The 18,617-nt window shown below is 46.5% G+C and overlaps 5 protein-coding genes across 5 annotated transcripts; 3 read left to right on the forward strand and 2 right to left on the reverse strand.

Annotated features, from left to right (window-relative positions):
* Window positions 1–367: 367 nt before the first annotated feature.
* Window positions 368–827, reverse strand: N7496_004162 (class II aldolase and Adducin N-terminal domain-containing protein; the record flags this gene model as incomplete). The annotated part of the gene is made up of 2 exons (XM_056697093.1): window positions 368–730; window positions 804–827. The coding sequence occupies 2 exons, from the start codon at window positions 825–827 to the stop codon at window positions 368–370; spliced, it is 387 nt and encodes a 128-aa protein (XP_056559305.1).
* A 1,524-nt stretch (window positions 828–2,351) lies between these two features.
* On the forward strand, window positions 2,352–3,856 carry N7496_004163 (uncharacterized protein; the record flags this gene model as incomplete). The annotated part of the gene is made up of 5 exons (XM_056697094.1): window positions 2,352–2,576; window positions 2,708–2,774; window positions 2,825–2,948; window positions 3,009–3,463; window positions 3,528–3,856. The coding sequence occupies 5 exons, from the start codon at window positions 2,352–2,354 to the stop codon at window positions 3,854–3,856; spliced, it is 1,200 nt and encodes a 399-aa protein (XP_056559306.1).
* A 564-nt stretch (window positions 3,857–4,420) lies between these two features.
* On the reverse strand, window positions 4,421–6,202 carry N7496_004164 (cytochrome P450; the record flags this gene model as incomplete). The annotated part of the gene is made up of 5 exons (XM_056697095.1): window positions 4,421–4,525; window positions 4,571–4,660; window positions 4,714–5,412; window positions 5,468–5,833; window positions 5,903–6,202. The coding sequence occupies 5 exons, from the start codon at window positions 6,200–6,202 to the stop codon at window positions 4,421–4,423; spliced, it is 1,560 nt and encodes a 519-aa protein (XP_056559307.1).
* A 6,138-nt stretch (window positions 6,203–12,340) lies between these two features.
* N7496_004165 (putative proline racemase) lies at window positions 12,341–13,525 on the forward strand (the record flags this gene model as incomplete). Its single annotated transcript, XM_056697096.1, has 1 exon — window positions 12,341–13,525. The coding sequence occupies one exon, from the start codon at window positions 12,341–12,343 to the stop codon at window positions 13,523–13,525; it is 1,185 nt and encodes a 394-aa protein (XP_056559308.1).
* Window positions 13,526–14,213: 688 nt separating this feature from the next.
* On the forward strand, window positions 14,214–17,956 carry N7496_004166 (hybrid sensor histidine kinase/response regulator; the record flags this gene model as incomplete). The annotated part of the gene is made up of 5 exons (XM_056697097.1): window positions 14,214–14,284; window positions 14,344–17,220; window positions 17,274–17,517; window positions 17,573–17,681; window positions 17,736–17,956. Coding segments are annotated over 5 exons (3,522 nt in total), but the record flags the coding sequence as incomplete, so codon positions are not given.
* Between the last annotated feature and the right edge of the window lie 661 nt (window positions 17,957–18,617).

Raw genomic sequence — 18,617 nt, forward strand, 5'->3', positions numbered from 1 at the left:
ATCCCCGAGGCTGCATGGGCTTGGTCACTACTATCTACTGCCGCCCGTAGATTTATGGCAGATGACAGTATGCGGGCCCCGTAGCAGGCATAGTAGGCTCGAAAAACGGCCGATGGAATAGATTCTCCAACAGCAGTGAACCCATGGCGGCGCATCAGCACAAGATCATAGTCTAGAGATGCATCGACTGTAATGGGCGATTTTGGGTCTTTAGAGAAGGTACTAGCGAGGCCTGCGCCAAATCGGTCATTTTCCACAAGCAAGGTGCGTCTGTCTGCGTCTTCATATAAAGTTGCGATGTCGAAAACCGGCACATGATCTCCTATCAAGTAAGTCAGCAAAGATGCCCTGACCAATTACTAGAGGATTACAAACCTAGAAATCCGGCCATATGACAAGGGGCGCGCAGGGGTATATCTGACACCACAAATGGAAGCACATCTTCCGAGTGGCTATGAACCACGCAGTTGACTTGTGGAAACCTCTTGAAGATATGTCCATGAATGAATCTCTCAATATGACCTGGTTTAGCCTGAGGATCCACGGGCAGATTATCCACAATCTTATACTCTATCAAATCATCGGGTGACTCGACGATTCCAGGGGCCATCTTTTGACTCATGACGTAGACATTGGGCTTAAGGGGATGGCGGATAGAGATATGTCCGTAGGCATCTACCAGCTTATGGTGGTGAAGAATATGGTTTGCGGTGATGAGGGTTCTCAGGCTCTAATATTGTTACTCAAAATAAGAGACAGGCAGGTATTTCCAGCATATCAGAGAATTCGAAGTCGCTACTTACCTCTTTGACCAATTCGTCGCCCATATTTGCTTAATAAGAGAAACTCCTGAATATTCGAAGTTCTCCAGTTGTGAACCGCAGAGGACCGAGGGTTAATATAGAAACAGCAATATTTCACCTGGGATTTGATTGACAAGGCATTTCTTCTCAACTGGGGACTTTTTTTTTCTTTTTGTACTGGACTCAAACGCTCCAACTCGCGATTTCATGACCAGGCTATTACCGTGGTGCCAAACCCCAAGCTAGACTGTAGCTCAGCTGACAGAGTGTAGTGCGTGTAAGTCCTTCTCGTGGGTTACACAAGCACATCCCTTTTTTTTCTTTCTCCTTGCATTTAGTTTTAAATTAATTCTATCTATGAGAGAATTACTGAATCCCTAAGAACTATTTGCGAAGTGTTCGACAAATTGGTGGCCCTTGTCTAGTGTCACACCGCTATGACCTGTCGTACGGTGGTTGCACACAGTACACCTACATTGGATTGCTTAAATCGATAGGTTGGGAACCACGACCCGCAACAGAAAGCATCCCCGGTCAGAAAAAGTAATTGTGAAAAATAGTCAGAAGATCTGCGTACGTCTCCCGGCGTACTTCATTTGTGCACGGACTTACGCTACTTTCCTGTAAGAGAAATCTCTGTCTCTGAGGTTTTCATTAATACGACATGGACTCGCCGGACGCTCTTAATCTACTTGAACGGATTACACCCCTTGGGCTAGTTACATACCTCAGGTCTCAGTCACGCATGGGATCTAATCGGAAGGATCATGGAAAAGTAGATCTTGTTCTCATCACCGCCACAGTTAATTTTCTTTAACATAGCTCTTTAAGTCTCCACCTGCATAAGAAGATAAATCAAACTAGAAGCACCAATGACAAACATTTCCTTTACCAGATTTTATTTGACATAATTAATTTCCAAAGTCCCTCACCGACTTTTGCAATTTTTCCTCAACTGCTCCGCCGATCTTTACACTGGGCATCTCAGACTAAGTCTCATGCTTAATACTCGATAACCCACCAGTCTTTGATGATTTCTAGTGGCAGTCTGTATACCCCCTAATCCCACCAGTCATCCGACACCTAACACATAATATATCATACTTAAAAAGCTACAAGCTAAATTTTCAAAATTATGACTTCAAGGACGATGATGGATACCTATTCAAAGCCCATATCGTGATCAAAAGCTGAATAGTGTGGGCCTTATGCGTTCATTTGTGTAACCGCATAGGCTTCTTCTGACCTATAACGTGGTTGGGCATGAAATGGTTGACCTGTGATCATCCGCATGCAGAAAGATACACGCACCTTTGGAACTAGGCAGAAAAGGAGATGAATTTGTATTATATACACGTCTTAGAATGGATCATGCCCTTTAGGTAGAGCGAAATCATCTGATGTTAGTATCTAACACATATAGCCAACCCTGTTACACACAATTGAAGGCCTTTAAAGATTCCCTTCATCCATATCAAAGAATCGTGTTTGTGAGCTGCATTATTTTGCGGTCCAAAAGGGTCATAATGCTTACTTATGGGCAGTAATATGCCAGCTCAGAGAACAGAGTCAGGTCCATCCACCGCCGATGTGTTTATTATCGAGCCAAATAACACTGAAGCGGTTCCCGCGCTGCTAGAACAAATCAAAAAAGATTTTGACGTCTTCAATGCCAGTAATCAAGGCCGGAAGGACTTGGTAATCAAATGCCGTGCTTTGGTTCAAGCTCTGGAGACTCCCCGAGAGACCATGCTCTATCATTGCTGGGCACAGGTAAGTGCCACTCAGCCAGTCCCATTTCAATAATCTCAATCAGACATGTCTGACAATCTAAACAATGGACCGGTGCGATTGCTGGCCTTAACTTTGGCGTTGACTCGGGTTTGTGGATATTAATGGCACAGAATGGGGATAACCCACAAAAAGTCGATGACTTAGCCGCGAACCTTGGTATCGACAATGTGCTTCTAAGTGCGTCTCACGGTGCTATCATCAGTCTGCCTAGCTAAAAAGAATATAAGGTCGACTAATGCGGCACCTCAGTGCCATGGGTTATCTCGTCGAGACCGAGGCGAACGAATACAGACTGACGAATTACACGAAGGCGATGGGTATTCCTGTTATTGGGAACAGTTACCTAGCTATGTAAGCGCCATCTTAGCCTCAATACCTAGCTAGGTATGAAATCACTGCTCACTTAAGTAGGCTATCTTGCACGAGTGCGGGCCCCATGAGATTCCACGAGTTCTCCCGAAAGCGAGGGTGGGTAAATCCCACGGATGCCAAAGATACCGCAATGATGTACGCCTATGGAACAAAAATGGATGCGTTCGCCTGGCAACGGTTTCTGGGTTATGGTACACATTTTAATGACCATATGGGTAGCTACGACCTTGGTTGCTTGCCTTGGATGGCCCCTAGTTTCTATCCAGTGAAACAAAGGCTAATTGATGGCGCCGATACTGACCCGGAAGCTCCATTTCTTGTCGATATTGGCGGTAACGTGGGCCATGATTTGGCCCGCTTTCATAAGTTCTATCCTAAAGCCCCAGGGAAGCTGATCCTTCAGGATCTCCCTGTGGTTATAGGTCAGATTGAGGACCTAGACCCGGCTATTATCCGTATGGAGTATGACTTCCATATGGAACAACCTATTAAAGGTAAGGCCGCTAAGATGCCTATCCCTCATATCCTCGAAGTAGAAAACCATACTGACATATTTAGGCGCCCGGGCATATTATATGCACACCTGTTTGCACGATTGGCCGGATGATGTGTGCAATAGCATCCTCGCACGAGTCAAAGCCGCCATGAAACGCGGTTATAGCAGGTTATTGATTCACGAGCATGTCATACCAGAGACAGGGGCGTACTGGGAAGCCACAGCGATGGATATGGTTATGTTGACGCTCTTATCTGCCCAGGAACGCACCCGTGCAGCCTGGTACAACCTCATCGAAACGAGGGCAGGCCTGAATATTATTAAGATCTGGAGCGGTGGAAAAGGCGCCCAGAGCTTGATTGAATGTGAGCTGCTCATGGAATGTAATTAAGTTTATATCGTCTATTCACCCATTTATTCTTTGACAACTTAACAAATTTGCCGCTTTCTTCAACTGTGGGGGTGAGGTATTAATATCCTATAGATGACACCCGAGGGCTAGCTTAGAGATCATAAATAATACAAATTTCACGATACTGAGTAATTTTTATGTATGTAAAGCATGAATAGTTGTATTATTTGTTTCTAGAGGCAAGATTGGTGGATAAAGAAGGGGGGTCGGTGCAAGAGATTCAAGGGAGGAAGGTTGGGGAATGTAGAAATGCCGAGAACCTCACAAGCCGCGTAAGGTGAAGGTTGGCTTACCTATTCAACACTTCTTGGCTACAATTCGAGATACTGGTTTATTGTATCTATTTGCACAGAAATAAAAATCATGTTGTAAATTTCCAATCTAGTCAGTCCGTAAACTCAAGCCCACGTAATCAATGCTTTTATGCTCGCAGTACTGGAGATGATACTCGAGGAATTTTTGCGGCCCTGCATCTATTCAGTTGCGCGGTCTGGTATCTAATGTATTTAACTCAAAGACGCACCGTTATGTCCAGAATAGCACCTATTTGCTGAATTTGTCATTTTTCCTGACTGTCGCATGCACGCTGTCAGGGATTGAAACCCATGCGTACCGATTGAATTTTGGTCGAGGCTCCACAAGGTCAATCTGAAACGTAAGTATACATCATAGATTCTATATTCCAGTACTTACATCATAGTTTATGAAGAGAGCTGTTACAAGCTTCTTGATTTCAAACAGGGCGACGTGCTGGCCCAGGCAACCTCGTGTCCCGGCCCCGAACTGGCAAGGTCAGACATTGAATGGACCAAGGAGCTGTACAGCACCTGACTTACACTCAACAAAGCAGCCTCTAGTTTTCGAATATGTGACTGTTCGCCTTCCAACCAACGAGACGGACGCCACAGGTCCGCATCATCCCCCCATGTCGGCCGATAGCGATTGGTGATATAGGGACTCATGCCCACAATAGTACCCCCGGGGTAAAACTGACCACAAATCATCACCCCTCCTGCTGGAACCACTCGTTCCAGAGGCATGGAAAATGGAGGATCAAGCCGGAGTGACTCTTTAACACAAGCGTCCAGGAATGGGAGGTTCTGCAGCTCGTTCCATTTAGGAACGGGAAGAGAGAGGCCTATAGCAGTGCGTTGCTGTTCCCGTAGCTCGTTCCGTACGGTTTCTAGTGCGTCCGGGTATTCCACAAGGAAACAGACCACGGATCGAAGCATGGCAGCCGTGGAGTCGGCTCCTCCCAAAATATTAGCGAAGGCCCACGTGAACACAAACTTAATTGGTACATTTTCGGACTTTTTCTCATGGGCTTGTAGATAATAGCCCAGGAAGTCATTATCAGCACAGGGTCCGTCGGAGTTTGTATTTCGTGGCAGTTTACGTTCGTTCCAACTCTTGTTCTGACGTTCTGAGATGCGTCGTTTAATGTACGACATAAGAGGGGCAATGGCTTCAGGCATAATGAGGTTGATGAGATCGTTCTTGTGCATAAGCCAGTCGAGCCATGGCAGCTGCGTCATCTGCTAATAGTTGAGCCTTGCGAGATATAAACGTCCTTTATTGTACACAACTGACCGGTGCGATGACCAGATTTGCTCTTTTGACACTGGCCATGATTCCGTGTACGTCATTCCCGTGCTTCAGGTACCCATATGGACGAGAGAATGTCATCATACCCATAGAATCGTAGGAAAAGAATTTAAGCCAACTAGTCAGGTCAATGTGTGATCCTGTGTCTATAAAATGGCAATCAAGTTGATCAAAGAACATTTGGATGGCACTGTCAATTCTGTCCTCGAACGTGGACACAGCCCATGAGAGTGAATAGTACACGGAGATGTGTTTCTTCATTTGTCGATTTGTTATGTCGTCTTCAGCCGTGAAGACGGAGAGGAGTAGGCCCTCAGGGGTCCACGGTCGGAAAGCGCGGTACATCTTACTCTGTAGGTGGTTAGGTGATGTAAGCACCCCTAATCAAGAAAAGAGATGGATTTCCGAAGGATGATATACCTTAGGAAACCCGCCCCACAGGTTGAAGATTGTCTGGATGGCCTCCGTATCACAGATAGATACTAGGTTAGGACCAAACCGTACGGCTGGACCATATCTTTGGTGTGCGAGGTATTGATAAAGGTGGATGAGGCGACCGCGTGCCAGGACGAAGCGATGAAGGTCTGTGAATTTGGCGATGAGAGGACCGGGGATGTGCTGAAGTTTCCGATATGTAGAGAAGAGGTGAAATACTAGCACCATGCTGATTCCAAGGACTAGTACAGGCACTGTCTGCTGCTTGCCCAGGTAATCCCACATGATTTGTCCCATAATAAGAGTAAAATAGGTGGCGGGATATAGCAGATCGTAGTTTTCCAAATGGGTATAATTGAGGAATTTGAGGCTGGCGACTAATTTGAGATATCCAGTAGATAGGCCAGAACAAGACCCCAATAATCTACAGTAATTCCACAATTTTGATATGCGGATGTGAGAGTTGTCATTCCCAATATATGTACTACAGCCAAGTCAAGGATTAGCACGGCTGAGCGAACAGTTATCCGCCCAATTTGGTCACATTGCTCAAGGTGTCATGAGACCATATATCAGCTTATGCAGTCACAGAAGCAAGGAGATGTGGCAATTGTGGCTAGCCTGGGCCATTCTACGAATGTTGAGTAGGCGTCCATTTCTCCACTGTAATCTTCAGATCCTGGCATTTCTCGTCATCTAGGTAAATAATATCTATTTCTTGGCTTTTTTAAAGGTGTCTAGTTGAGCGACGACTGTATACGATAAGCCCATGGTATTGGCAATGCTTGGATGTTATTCTCTGTGCTCAAGATATATCTTGGATCTAAAAGACCTTACCAGTACTTCTAATTCACTAGAAAGACCAAATTCACTATACAGTAAACTCCCGTTTTCGGCACGGGCCTCCGTGCAACAGAATTCCGATGTGCCTAATGAAAGTGTGCCACTAATATCGCGCTAAACCTCATCTAGTAAGAACTAGTCTGTTTTTGGTCTAAAGTAGTCATCCACCCTTCTCTGCTTCCTCCCATTGATCTCGAATCGAGAAAAAAGATGAGCGATCCTCTCTATATCACGTAGATCTCTCTCAGTAATTCCCTCTTGGTGCTGGGCAAATTGAAGAGCTTTATGCATATATTCAATAGCTTCAACACGCGAGAGGATATCCAGCGGTGGTCCGAATATATATTCGTCCTGGTCGTCCTCGCTATCCTGAACCCCATTATCCCCACCTGTATTTTCTTCTGAAAAATGAACGATAATATCAGATAAATCAGGCTCTTCCACGTCGATGTTTTCTCCTAGAGGGTCTAGAAATTCATCTAATGCCATAACCTCTGTACCAGGAAGCCGGTCGGTCACCTCTACGTATAAATCACCTAGTTGAAGGTCCTCAGACGGAGACGTATTCATCTCATTAGTGCTAGGACTAATAAGCGTGCTCTTGATAAAGTACTTCTGAATAGTCTCATCTAGGACGTCACGTCTCCAAGCCTAGGTGATCTAATGTAGTGTGTAATAGAGGCTCATTCTCTGCGTAGGATCGACGCCGCGGTCTATCATATTAACTATCTATGTCAACCATTTCTTCCGATAATGGTGCTTAAGGTTTCTAATAATACCCTGGTCTAATAGCTGGTAAACCGAGGTCGCGTTTGGTGGCAAAAAAACGACTTTAATATTAGACGGCGGTGGCGTATGTTCAAGCGCAGAGAGATGCGCGCTAAAGTTATCGAGCAATAGCACGACTCGTCTTTGTGTGCTAATATGCCTATAAAACGAGCGGAACCATTCTTGCATAACATTACCGCGCATCCATACGTTCTTGTTCCATCGCCAGACATATCTAAGTGCTGGGATATTGAGTTTTCGTAGAGCACGAGGCATCTTCGCAGTGCCTATTAACCATAGAGGCATTCGATCTGAACCAGTAGTATTAGTCGTTACTACGAGAGTAATCCTGGTCTTGTCTTTTTTATAACTAGGACTACCCTTACTCGATAGACCCCCATTTAGCATTCGACGCCAGAATAGACCTGTTTCATCTATATTATAGACATCGTTTGGCTAATATTAGTCGCAGATAGCCCGAATAGCTTCCATGTCGGAATACATCGAAGCCGGAACCGATACAGATTCGCTATAGGAGGTATAATATCGGATCGAATGGCGCTGTTTGAACCGTGATAGCCACCCTTCAGAGAAAAGTAGCGGGTCGAGATCTTTATACTGGGGTATTTTCTTCCAATATTCGACGGCTTTGCTCTGAATTAATGGGCCTGTTACAGGAAAACCGGCATTCTCGTGACGCTACTACTAGATATATAGGGCCTCATCTAATAGAGGCCACCGAGATGCTAACGGGCGTTTATTCTGACCAGCTAAACTAGTATCAAGGTACTCGTATTTGGATGAAAGAATCTTGGAGACGGTCGCACGGTTGATATAACGATTAAATTGAGATGAAAACCACTCAGCGCATTCTCTCTGAGTAGGTTTAGGGCGTGTCTCCGATGCATAGATACGTAATACTTTTTTCTGAGCATCGGATATGCCTTTGTTGGGTTGTTTTGGTATAGCCAGTTTAGCTGAAAGAGCGACCGAAGAAGGGGTGGAAGGGTTGGAAGGGGAAAAATCCTGCATTCTGATTGGTCGGTTTATATGACTAAGCAAAAATTGAAGAGAATTTTGTGTGCCAGACAAAAAGGTGTGCCGGTTGGCCTCTTATATATGGGAAAACTCTAAGAAGTGGGTCCATCCAACAGATTTTGGTGCCTAATAAAAATGTGTGCCTAACCTGGGAGTGCCGAAAACGGGAGTTTACTGTACATAGGCTAGGGGTAGTTATCACACCTACCAACAAGAGAAGATCGGTCTATAACTACGTGATTTGTTCTATGCAATACATATGTCTGCATGGATGTCATGATGCTTAAAGCGCCAAAATTTTCTGCAACTTCTAGAGATCAACGCGTCAAATTCCGGTCTCATAGATGAATATTCAATAAGTTTAAGTTTTGCTTTAGTGAATTGAAAGCGTTCATGGCTTGGGTATTAGTTATTCACATCAATACAAGAATCTTTCGAACTCCCTCGTCAAACTCGGAAACAAGCGGATTAAAGTTTGAAATACGGCATGAGACAATCCGCCAGCTGTTGATGCCGGCTCTACTTGAGGGATAAAAAAGTATCCAATCGCTTTAAGAATTCCCATTTTCTGCCCTCCATTATCGTACTTTTTTTCGTGGAGATAGTGATTATATGCCCTCTAGCTATCAAATTTTAGATGTTCGATTTTGGAGGCTTGGTTAATATTATCAATGGTCTACCCCCTGCTCCTTATTTTCTAGGTAGCATCTGTGGAAAATTACCCTCCCATATTATATCTTATAAAGACTTCGATACCACATATATTGTAAACATTGGATATTTAGAGTCTGGTGGCCAGGAGTTTTATCAGGTTTCATGGCCCGTTCACCGCTAGTTCAACCAGACCTAAGGCATGAGGTAGGGTTATCCATGATGAGCATAATAGACTGCCGTAGTGTTACACAGCTTATAAAAAAGTAATATTGAATATTGCAGTTTGTAACCAGATAAGCTAACTAGTAAGTCAAACGTGTCACCTCCCGATTGAACATTCTGATATTGTATTACTCGACGAAAGTTCTTGTCCTATGTCTCAAAACAAAGCATCTCTTGTTCTGCGGGTTGTCAGCCCCAGATAGGAATTCCTGTAACTAGTCAACTTAGATGAATAATACGCACCTCTATGTACTCACTTCGTCCACAACCTCATCCAATCGTTGCCTTTGGCATCTAAATGGTCCCGGCCAGAATTTCACTACAGGAGTATCATCTTGCAGTGAGATAGCTATCTAGGCCCAACCTCTATGTTAAAATGTGTTGCGGTTTTCAAATAAAATCCTTGGAAAACTGGTTTGAAAGCAAGAAAGGTTTAAATAGAAAAACGCACAAGCTTCATTTACACCACGTCAAGCGTAGACTTGGTAGAGTTGAGTCAACAAAGTGTAAAATCTCGCTCGAATCTATGTGCCAGGCCAGTTGCTTGCCAGTTTATCTTTCTCAGGATTCCAGTGTTCTTTTGCTTCCATCGCAATTTCAATTCGACGCAGCCCTTCTAGTAAATTCTTTCGGGGTAGAGCAAATGTGAGTCTGAACCAGCCTAGTGCTTCACTGTCAAACCTGGAGCCCGCAGCCACAGCTACTCGTGCTGCTACTAACTTTTCAACCAGCTCTGCGTCGGTTTCCGTTGTTGCTCGTTCCCCTCCAATACGAGCCCATATGAAGCATCCAGCAACTGGGGAATAAAACGAGAGATGGTGGAATGACAAGAAATCACATACCACCTCTGCAGCCATGCGCAGGTAAGATTTACTCCGACTCAGTATATCCTCGAGTTTCTGAAGATTGGCAAAGAGAGAAGTCACACAAATAGATGCTAAGTTAGACACCTTGTATTTGTTAAGGACCGCGACTGCATGGCGAATCTTAGGATTTGACTGTGTAACGAGAAAACCCTATATATGTGTAAGTTTTAGTCCGTCCATATATAATCATTGAAAATAGCGACAGACCAGCCGAATCCCACTGCTACCAAGGTCCTTGCTGATGCTGTAAGCTACATGAACGCGAGTAGGGTTGATCTGTAGTCGCTTAGAGTCCATTGCCAGTGCCGATGTGAAAGTCGATTCTGGCCCAGGCACGATGTTAGGGTTGCTAACATCCTGACTGCGTTGAATCACCCCAAAATTGGAAAGAGCGTATATCTCATCCGATATGAAATGAATGTCATGATTTTCGCAAAATTGAAGGAGTGCTTCTAACCACCCAAAGGGATAGATCTGACCAAGAGGATTTTGGGGATTGCAAACAATGACACCTCGGATTGGGCACATTGTGTGTACCATCGCATCTTTATAAGGCCGCATAAACTCTTCCACGCTTGTTGGCCGTCTTTGGTATTTCACAGGAATTATTCGCACATTATTTCTTAGAGTTGACGTGACCCCAAACCCAGCCCACATAGGTGTCTCCAGAAGTACACCATCTCCAACGTCACAAATTGAAAAGATAAGGCTCTCAAGGACAGATGCACACCCTGCACCTGTGACGATGTGCTCGGGTAAAACGGCAACTCGAGGAGAGAAAAAGCAATTGAAAAATGATGCCGAAGTGTGCAAAAGCCCCGGAGGTCCACCTAGCTCTTGGGAATAGGAAAGATGCTGGGGTTCCAGATTCGATGAAATTGCATCTTTGATGATACGAAGCATGTCAGACCGGACAAGCCAATTTTCAGCCTTGTCCATTTCCAGTACGCCATTTGGATAGCATGGGCCAGGGGCATGGTCTGAGGCCCAGGACATACTTCGCGCAGCACGATGCGACAGCATCATTAACGGAGCGGGGCTGATGAAGAGAAGGTGTTGAGATGGAATACGAAGGGTGCTGCTTTTCAACTTATGGAAATTTATACCTTCAGAGGGGAAACGGCGGTGAGACATCCGATGCGCTTCTCGCGGTAGTCCACGGTGTCCATCCACCCTATGCATGCTCATGTAACCGTCAACAATCAGACAACACTAATCTGTATAGTCACAACATACGGCATACCAACGCCCTTCGCCATCGCCCCTTCCCACTGCCATCAAACCTAAAATGTATTCCGGCCCAACTGGGGGAGGGGCAATGGGTCCACAACCCAGCCAATTGGAGGTGATCCTTTTAGCGCTGTTGGGCTGCGTCAAGGGTAGCCCCAGGCAATTTCCCTCATGTTCTCGGAGAAGATGTAGGAGTAAATTTAATCATAATGCAGCTACCCTTTGGCACACCTGGTATTTGAATTATCCCTCAGTACTTGCACGTTTTTCGAGCTGTATTTTGCTCCCTTCAAACATTCATTCTTCCGGGCACCCTTGTGCAAAGTGTTGCAACCTCATACCCAGCAGAGCTTGATCAAAATGCCCCTTGGCCCGAGTCGAGGAACCAAACATATGGATGGGGAACCTCTTCGCTCGAACACCGAGGATTTACACGCCCAGTTACATCTTCGTCACTTGATCGTGCAAGAAAGTGTATTGGCATCGATTAGGCATACGGTCTGTGACGGGGTAGAGCCTCAGAACCCGCGGTCGAGGAGTATTGTACGAGGACCAACCATTTGTGGCTTCCGGGACGACCTTCCGTACCTACTTCAACCGACCCCCACACTTCTGCCTCGTCTCCGCACCACCTTCCGAGGCTGCACCCGAACTCCAATTTACCCCCACCACAAACGATATTAATTTCTGACATCCGGCAACCCATCACGGATCTTCGTCTTTGGCCCCTCTCAATTGATTTCTTCAGAGCCAAAAAACTGTGCTCATCACTCCTGACTTGCCCCATCTGATCTCCTTCATCATGGATCTCGCTCAGAACTTTGAGAATGGAAGCCTCGGAGAGGCTATAAAATGCATTGAAATGCATACTACGGGTGAACCGACGCGTATCATTTACTCGGGGTTCCCCTGTCTCCAAGGCACTCTTTTAGAACAGCGTGACGAAGCAATGAATCAATATGACCACATTCGGAAACGCATTATGTTGGAGCCGCGGGGACACTACGACATGTATGGTGCCATCCTTACCCCCGAGACCGAGTTGGTTCGGCAAGGACTGGCACATATCGGAACTCTGTTCACTCACAATGGCGGCTTTTCTACCATGTGTGGTCATGCCACGATTGCTTTGGGCAGGTTCTTGGTGGACACGCATGACTTGAAAGTGTTCCCTAAACGCAATGAACTCCGATTCAACCCGGAAACGTGCGAAGTGGCCGTCAATATCCATGCTCCTTGTGGGTTGGTCCGCGTGACTGTGCCAACCAGTTCGGATGGTCAAAAATCTGATCCGTCTCGCCCTGTATCATTCCTCTCTACGCCAGCATTCGCTGCAGGAATCAATCTCGAAATTCCAATTCCCAAGGAGGTTCGGTGGCCTGAATTGGGCCCTCGTGAATCTATCACGCTGGATATATCTTACGGTGGAGCATACTATGCCCTCGTAGATGTCCGAGAACTCGGATTTACTGGCCTCAAGAAGATTGATCTGGGTGCTATTTCAAATGCCGCTAGCAGGCTGAAGACTTATCTGATGACTCACCCGCTAGTCACTTCAGCCTTGCAGCACCCGGAGGATAGCCGATTGTCCTTCCTTTATTCTGTCATGGTCGTTGATCGGGAAGTGGGATCACGGCCGGAGGGAGTCGATGGTGTGGAGACGGGTCTTTGTTTCTTTGCAGATGATGAGATCGATCGATCCCCAACTGGATCTTGCGTGACGGCGCGTATGGCACTCGCTCATGCGAAGAATCTGAGGTCTATTGGGCAGAAGTGGGCGTACAATTCTATTGTCTCGAACCACTTCGGAACTGGAGCCTTTGTTGCCTCAATTGTGGATGACAGTGTTCGTGTGGGCGACAGCAAAGAGGCGGTCATAGTTCGTGTCGAAGGCAAGGCATACTATACTGGAACATCGAATTTTATTCTTGAGGAAGACGATCTCACTGGTGAAAGTGGGTTTACCCTTAAGCAATGTGTGCAATAGGGTGGTGGACGACGACTTCAATTATAGAAATAGACAAATCCTTTCTCCGATATTAATATGAACGATATTCGAGCTTATTTCACAATATCCAACTATACTGCCAAACCTCCTTGGCTAGATTTTATATGCGATAATAGCTTGTGAATTAGGTTGATGAAAAGGTAGCACATTATTGCAGTAGAATAACACCTAGATTGGGAATCAGTTCAACCAAAGAACAATTCTGGTCTGGCCAGATAGCTAGGAAAAGGGGTACGGGTGGTGCACAGCCAGCGTTGTGCATCAGCAGCCGCGTCAAAGTTGAAGATGGATCGTCATCTTGCAATGACGTCAGGGTAGTTGATCCCTGGGACCGAGTTAGGATATCCTCTATATGCTTGCAAACCGGTTGGCCAGACCCAGAGTGGCTTCGCATTGGATTCGTTGTCCCTGAATCGAGTCAATCTCCCCCGAACTCCATCGAAATGTTGTACAATCTTGAATCGATGGCATCTGTGCCTATGACGCCACTACCTTTTTTCACATGTACCTTTTAAAACCACCCCGACAGGATCTACGTCAATTGTTGTATACTAAATGAATTCCACGCCATTACAGCGCGACTATTATTTTCCTTTTCATAATACCGATCTACTGACGAAAATATTCACAAATCATTCACAACCCTCATGACGCTTGGAGTAAAGGAGGAGACCGCGATAGCGGTCCACGCAGATTTGCCTATAATATAGACGCCGCCCGAGAGCGGGAGATGCACTTGTATGCGAATTATAGTCAATTTTATGGGCTTCAAATATGTTTCTAATCGCAGGATATAGATACCTTCCATACTGGGGGTTTTCAGATTCCGAAAAGTTTGCACAGCAATCCGTCGGCCACAGTCCAAACGTCTCCCGCGACAACGTTTTGACAGTTTTCGCTCAGCTCTCAAGTCTGCGACTCGATGCAAGTCGAGCTATCATATCGCTCTTTGACCGAACCACACAACATGTCGTCGCAGAGGCAACGCCTCATCTCGGTCTGCGAAGCCCTAAGAGCGGCCAGCGATCAGAGTCTCTTTGGCGTGGGGTGCAGCGTCTACCGCGAGAACACATCCCTATGTGCGACAAGGCAATGAAAATGTTCACAAGAGAGAAGGCAGACATGTTTTTGGTGCCAGATTTGACGGCCGATCCTCGGTATAAATCACACGAATCTGTAGTCGGGCCTCCGTACCACAGGTTCTACGTCTCGGTTCCCCTCGAGTCTCCAGATTCATATGTCATCGGAAGTGTTGCGGTCTTAGATGACAAGCCTCGTGAATGCTTGACAGACGAGCAGCGTCATTTTCTGAAGGAGCTCAGTCTCACTGTCATGGACCATTTGCTCTCCCAACGAGCCATGCGCGAGGAGTACCGCGAAGAGAAAATGGTTCGTGCTCTAGGGCTATTTGTCCAAGGCAAATCAGATCTGTCTGAAGGGATTGATAGTCGACGCGGAGCAGAAAATAAAATGGACCAAGTGAATCAAAATTTGGAGCAGCTCAAGTTATCGAGCGGAAGAGGGAGCCAAGAGACAGGCAATGGAAGAGGCAGATCGTCTGAAATATCAGAGGATGTCCCAGTCGACAACGAAGTCGAAAACGCCGAGCAAACTCGGAGCCGTTCACCCGTCCACAAGTTTAAGCGCGACGAGAGTGTACCAGATCAGCCACAAGATGCAAAGAATGAAAATGACCTGCGGCCTTCACTATCTCCAACTACAAGTCATCTGCAAAAGTCGCTGGCCCCATCCAATGTTCAGTCAGTTCTCAACCGCGCATCATGCCTCATGGATCAGGCATTGGATGTAGAAGGAGCGATGTTCATCGATGCGACTGTGTATGCTCGACGCCAGATGATTGGATCAGAGGGCGATAGCCAGGAGGAGCCGTCCGAGTCCGCTCCCGACCATGAAGGGCTGGAGTATGACAATGACGATGTCAATGGGCCTAAAAGTTTGGTCCTCGGATATTCAACTTCTTTGGCGTCGAGTAGAGACGATAATGAACAAGCGAGTCATTATGTGTCACTTCCCGGATCTTTTGTCACGCATCTTATTGACCGATACCCGCGAGGCAAAATCTTCCACATTGAAAAGGACGGCTCGGTTGCCTTGAGCTATGAGGGTCTGGCAGATGAAGTAAGTCAGATGTATGTGGGCGGGTCAAAGACGGTCAAGGAAGGGTCACCAAAGGAAAAGTATCTCCGACAAGAAACCTTGGAGATCAAGCAACTTCACAAGATCTTGCCGGATGCACGCTGCATCGCAATTTATCCAGTATGGGACTTCCAACGCAGTCGTTGGTTCACGGTGAATCTCGTGTGGTCCAATGATCCAGGCCGCGTATTGTCCGAACCAAAAGACTTGACGTACATGGCTGCATTCAGCAACAGTGTCATGGCTGAAGTCTCGCGAATGGATCTAGAGGCTGCCGACAGAGCCAAGAGCGATTTTATCTCCTCAATCTCTCACGAACTTCGCTCTCCTCTTCACGGTGTTCTGGGCACCGTGGAGCTGCTTCAAGAGACCGCTACCACCTTCACTCAGCGAGGCTTGGTCGAAACTGTGTATAGCTGCGGTAAAACATTGCTAGACACCCTCAATCATTTGCTAGACTATGCAAAAATCAATACGCTGACGGCTGGAAGATCCCCTGGCCAGGAGGACCAACAAGTTGCAGGCTCCGAACCCAACATGGCAGTTCCTGGCCTTGTCCAAGACGAGGATCTGAGCGCATTGGTACAGGAGGTCGTGGAGGGATTGCTTGCAGGCGCTGAATTCTATAATCGGGAAACTGATTCTGCGCCAGAGAGAACAAGCAGGGACACTCGCAGGGCCTCTACTTCTGCTCCAATGGGAAGCGAGGAGCGCCGCATCATGACCATTGTGGATGTTGAATGGCAGGATAGCTGGCGGTACCCAGTATATGCGGGCGCCTGGCGTCGTGTGGTCATGAACCTGTTCGGGAATGCCTTGAAATACACCCAATCAGGGTACATAAGGCTTTTTATGAAGAAGGACAAGATGAAAACGAGCGACAATAAGTCCGTGCCTGCTGTTTGTATCACGATCAGCGATTCCGGTCGTGGTATGTCCCAGGATTTTCTCCTCCATCACCTGTATATCCCCTTCCTCCAGGAGGATACACAGGCTCCAGGACTGGGAGTTGGCCTTCACCTGGTTCATCAAATTGTGAAATCTCTCAATGGCAGGATCCATTTCAGGAGCGAAGTTGGCAAAGGAACAGATGTGGACATGATCCTGCCCATTCCGGAATCCAAGCCCGCCCCGCCTCTTCCCTCTCCGTACGTTGATTTACATGAACGGCTGAAAGGAATGACGGTGTCTTTCTTTACTCAAAGCTTCACCCGGGACAATCTTGGAATTTGTTCGGAGGTATTTGACGAAATTCGGTCGACTCTCAGCCGAATGGTCAGTGAATGGTTCGGGCTGCGGGTTCTGAGCCAAGATGAACTACAGGAGCAGCAAGCAGACTTTTTGATTGTGACAGAACATGAGTATCGATCACTGGCTCACCGATCAACGGATTCTGACGTACGAAGCTTGGTCAAATCCAAGACATCGTTCCCTCTGATTGTTCTAAGCGCTCAAGCAAGCAGCTGGAAGGTGGTAAAGGAGAGCAACCAAGATAGGGCCATTTTCTTATCCCAGCCGTAAGTCACACAACTTTGATATCATCAGACTACTAGCTGACAAATTTCTACAGAGTGAGCCCCAAAACACTGGCAACGGTGCTTGAGCATTGCCTTGACCAGCAAGACGCGCAAGAGAACTCGACATCCCGGGCGGATGACCTCTCTTCCAGGTCTTCTCTTGAAGATAATCCTCAAACGGTGGCTGGGGAGAGTAAAGCGGTTGAGGATGAACCGCCCGAAGCCCAAGATTTCCAAGAAAGCGGAATGTCAACAAACAAGGTACTATTGGTTGAAGATAATAATGTTAATCTAAAGGTACGAAAACCAAGAGCCCTTCATCGATATCTATTTCTAACTTGCTATGATTTAGATCATCGAAACGTGCGTTAGAAATGCCGGCCTCACTTATAAATCAGCCACAAATGGCCTGCAAGCCCTTGAGAGATTCAAAGCCGAGCGTTTCGACGCTGTCGTAATGGGTACATTCCCACGGACCTAACTCTTTCCCGACTCTAGTTGCTAATGCATGCCAGATATTTCAATGCCAGTCATGGACGGCCTAACAGCTACTCGAGAAATGCGGCATTTCGAAAAGAGCGCCGGCCTACCTCGCACCGCCATTATCATCCTGACAGCTGTCTTATCTGCAGACATGCAACAGGAGGCCCAAGTGAGCGGGGTCGACAAGTTCTTAACGAAGCCCACGCCGCTCAAGAAGCTGAGGGATTTGCTACTAAACTTGCCACAACTATAGATTTGTAATACTACCAACATGTGTCATTAGCGATGAGTATACGATAAGGGGTAGCTGTACACTACTATGGACTCTACGAATTATGTTTTGAAGAAACGATGCACACAATTGGAGTCATGATTCTTGCGAAATCAACAACGCCAGGTGGCGGTAGATTAGGCACAGAAAAGCGTTACTCTTTGGGCCATTTGAAGTGTCTATGTTAGCAAAATACTTGACCCGTATCTATGAAAACTGCTGCATGGGGTTTTGATTCCAATTGACGCCTTACATTCACTGAAATTACGCTTGACCACCCATACTGTCTGTTGTGTTCTTTCCGTCCTCGATGCGATGCCGTCGAATACGGTTTATGTATGAAACCCACCAACCCCTGGAGGTGGAGGTAGAGGCCTCTGGGCAATGAACAGACGCGTTGGGCGTTGAACTAAGTCAAGCCAGGCAATAACAGGCAGGAGTTACCATCCAGACTCTTATGTTGAGAATAAATTAGAATGCATCTACTCACCACGGTCACGCTCACTCCTAATAAACGGTCGTGGTTTTAGTGCGTCAATCCATTGTCCAAACGATATCGAGGCATGTTCCATGTTGTAGACAACGGTACGGGGCTGAAGGGGACCTGATTTTGAACGTCCACTCAGACGACTCAAACGATCGG

The sequence above is a fragment of the Penicillium cataractarum genome (assembly GCF_028827025.1).
Source record: "Penicillium cataractarum strain IBT 29864 chromosome Unknown utg000002l, whole genome shotgun sequence".
In the NCBI taxonomy this organism is placed as follows: domain Eukaryota; kingdom Fungi; phylum Ascomycota; class Eurotiomycetes; order Eurotiales; family Aspergillaceae; genus Penicillium; species Penicillium cataractarum.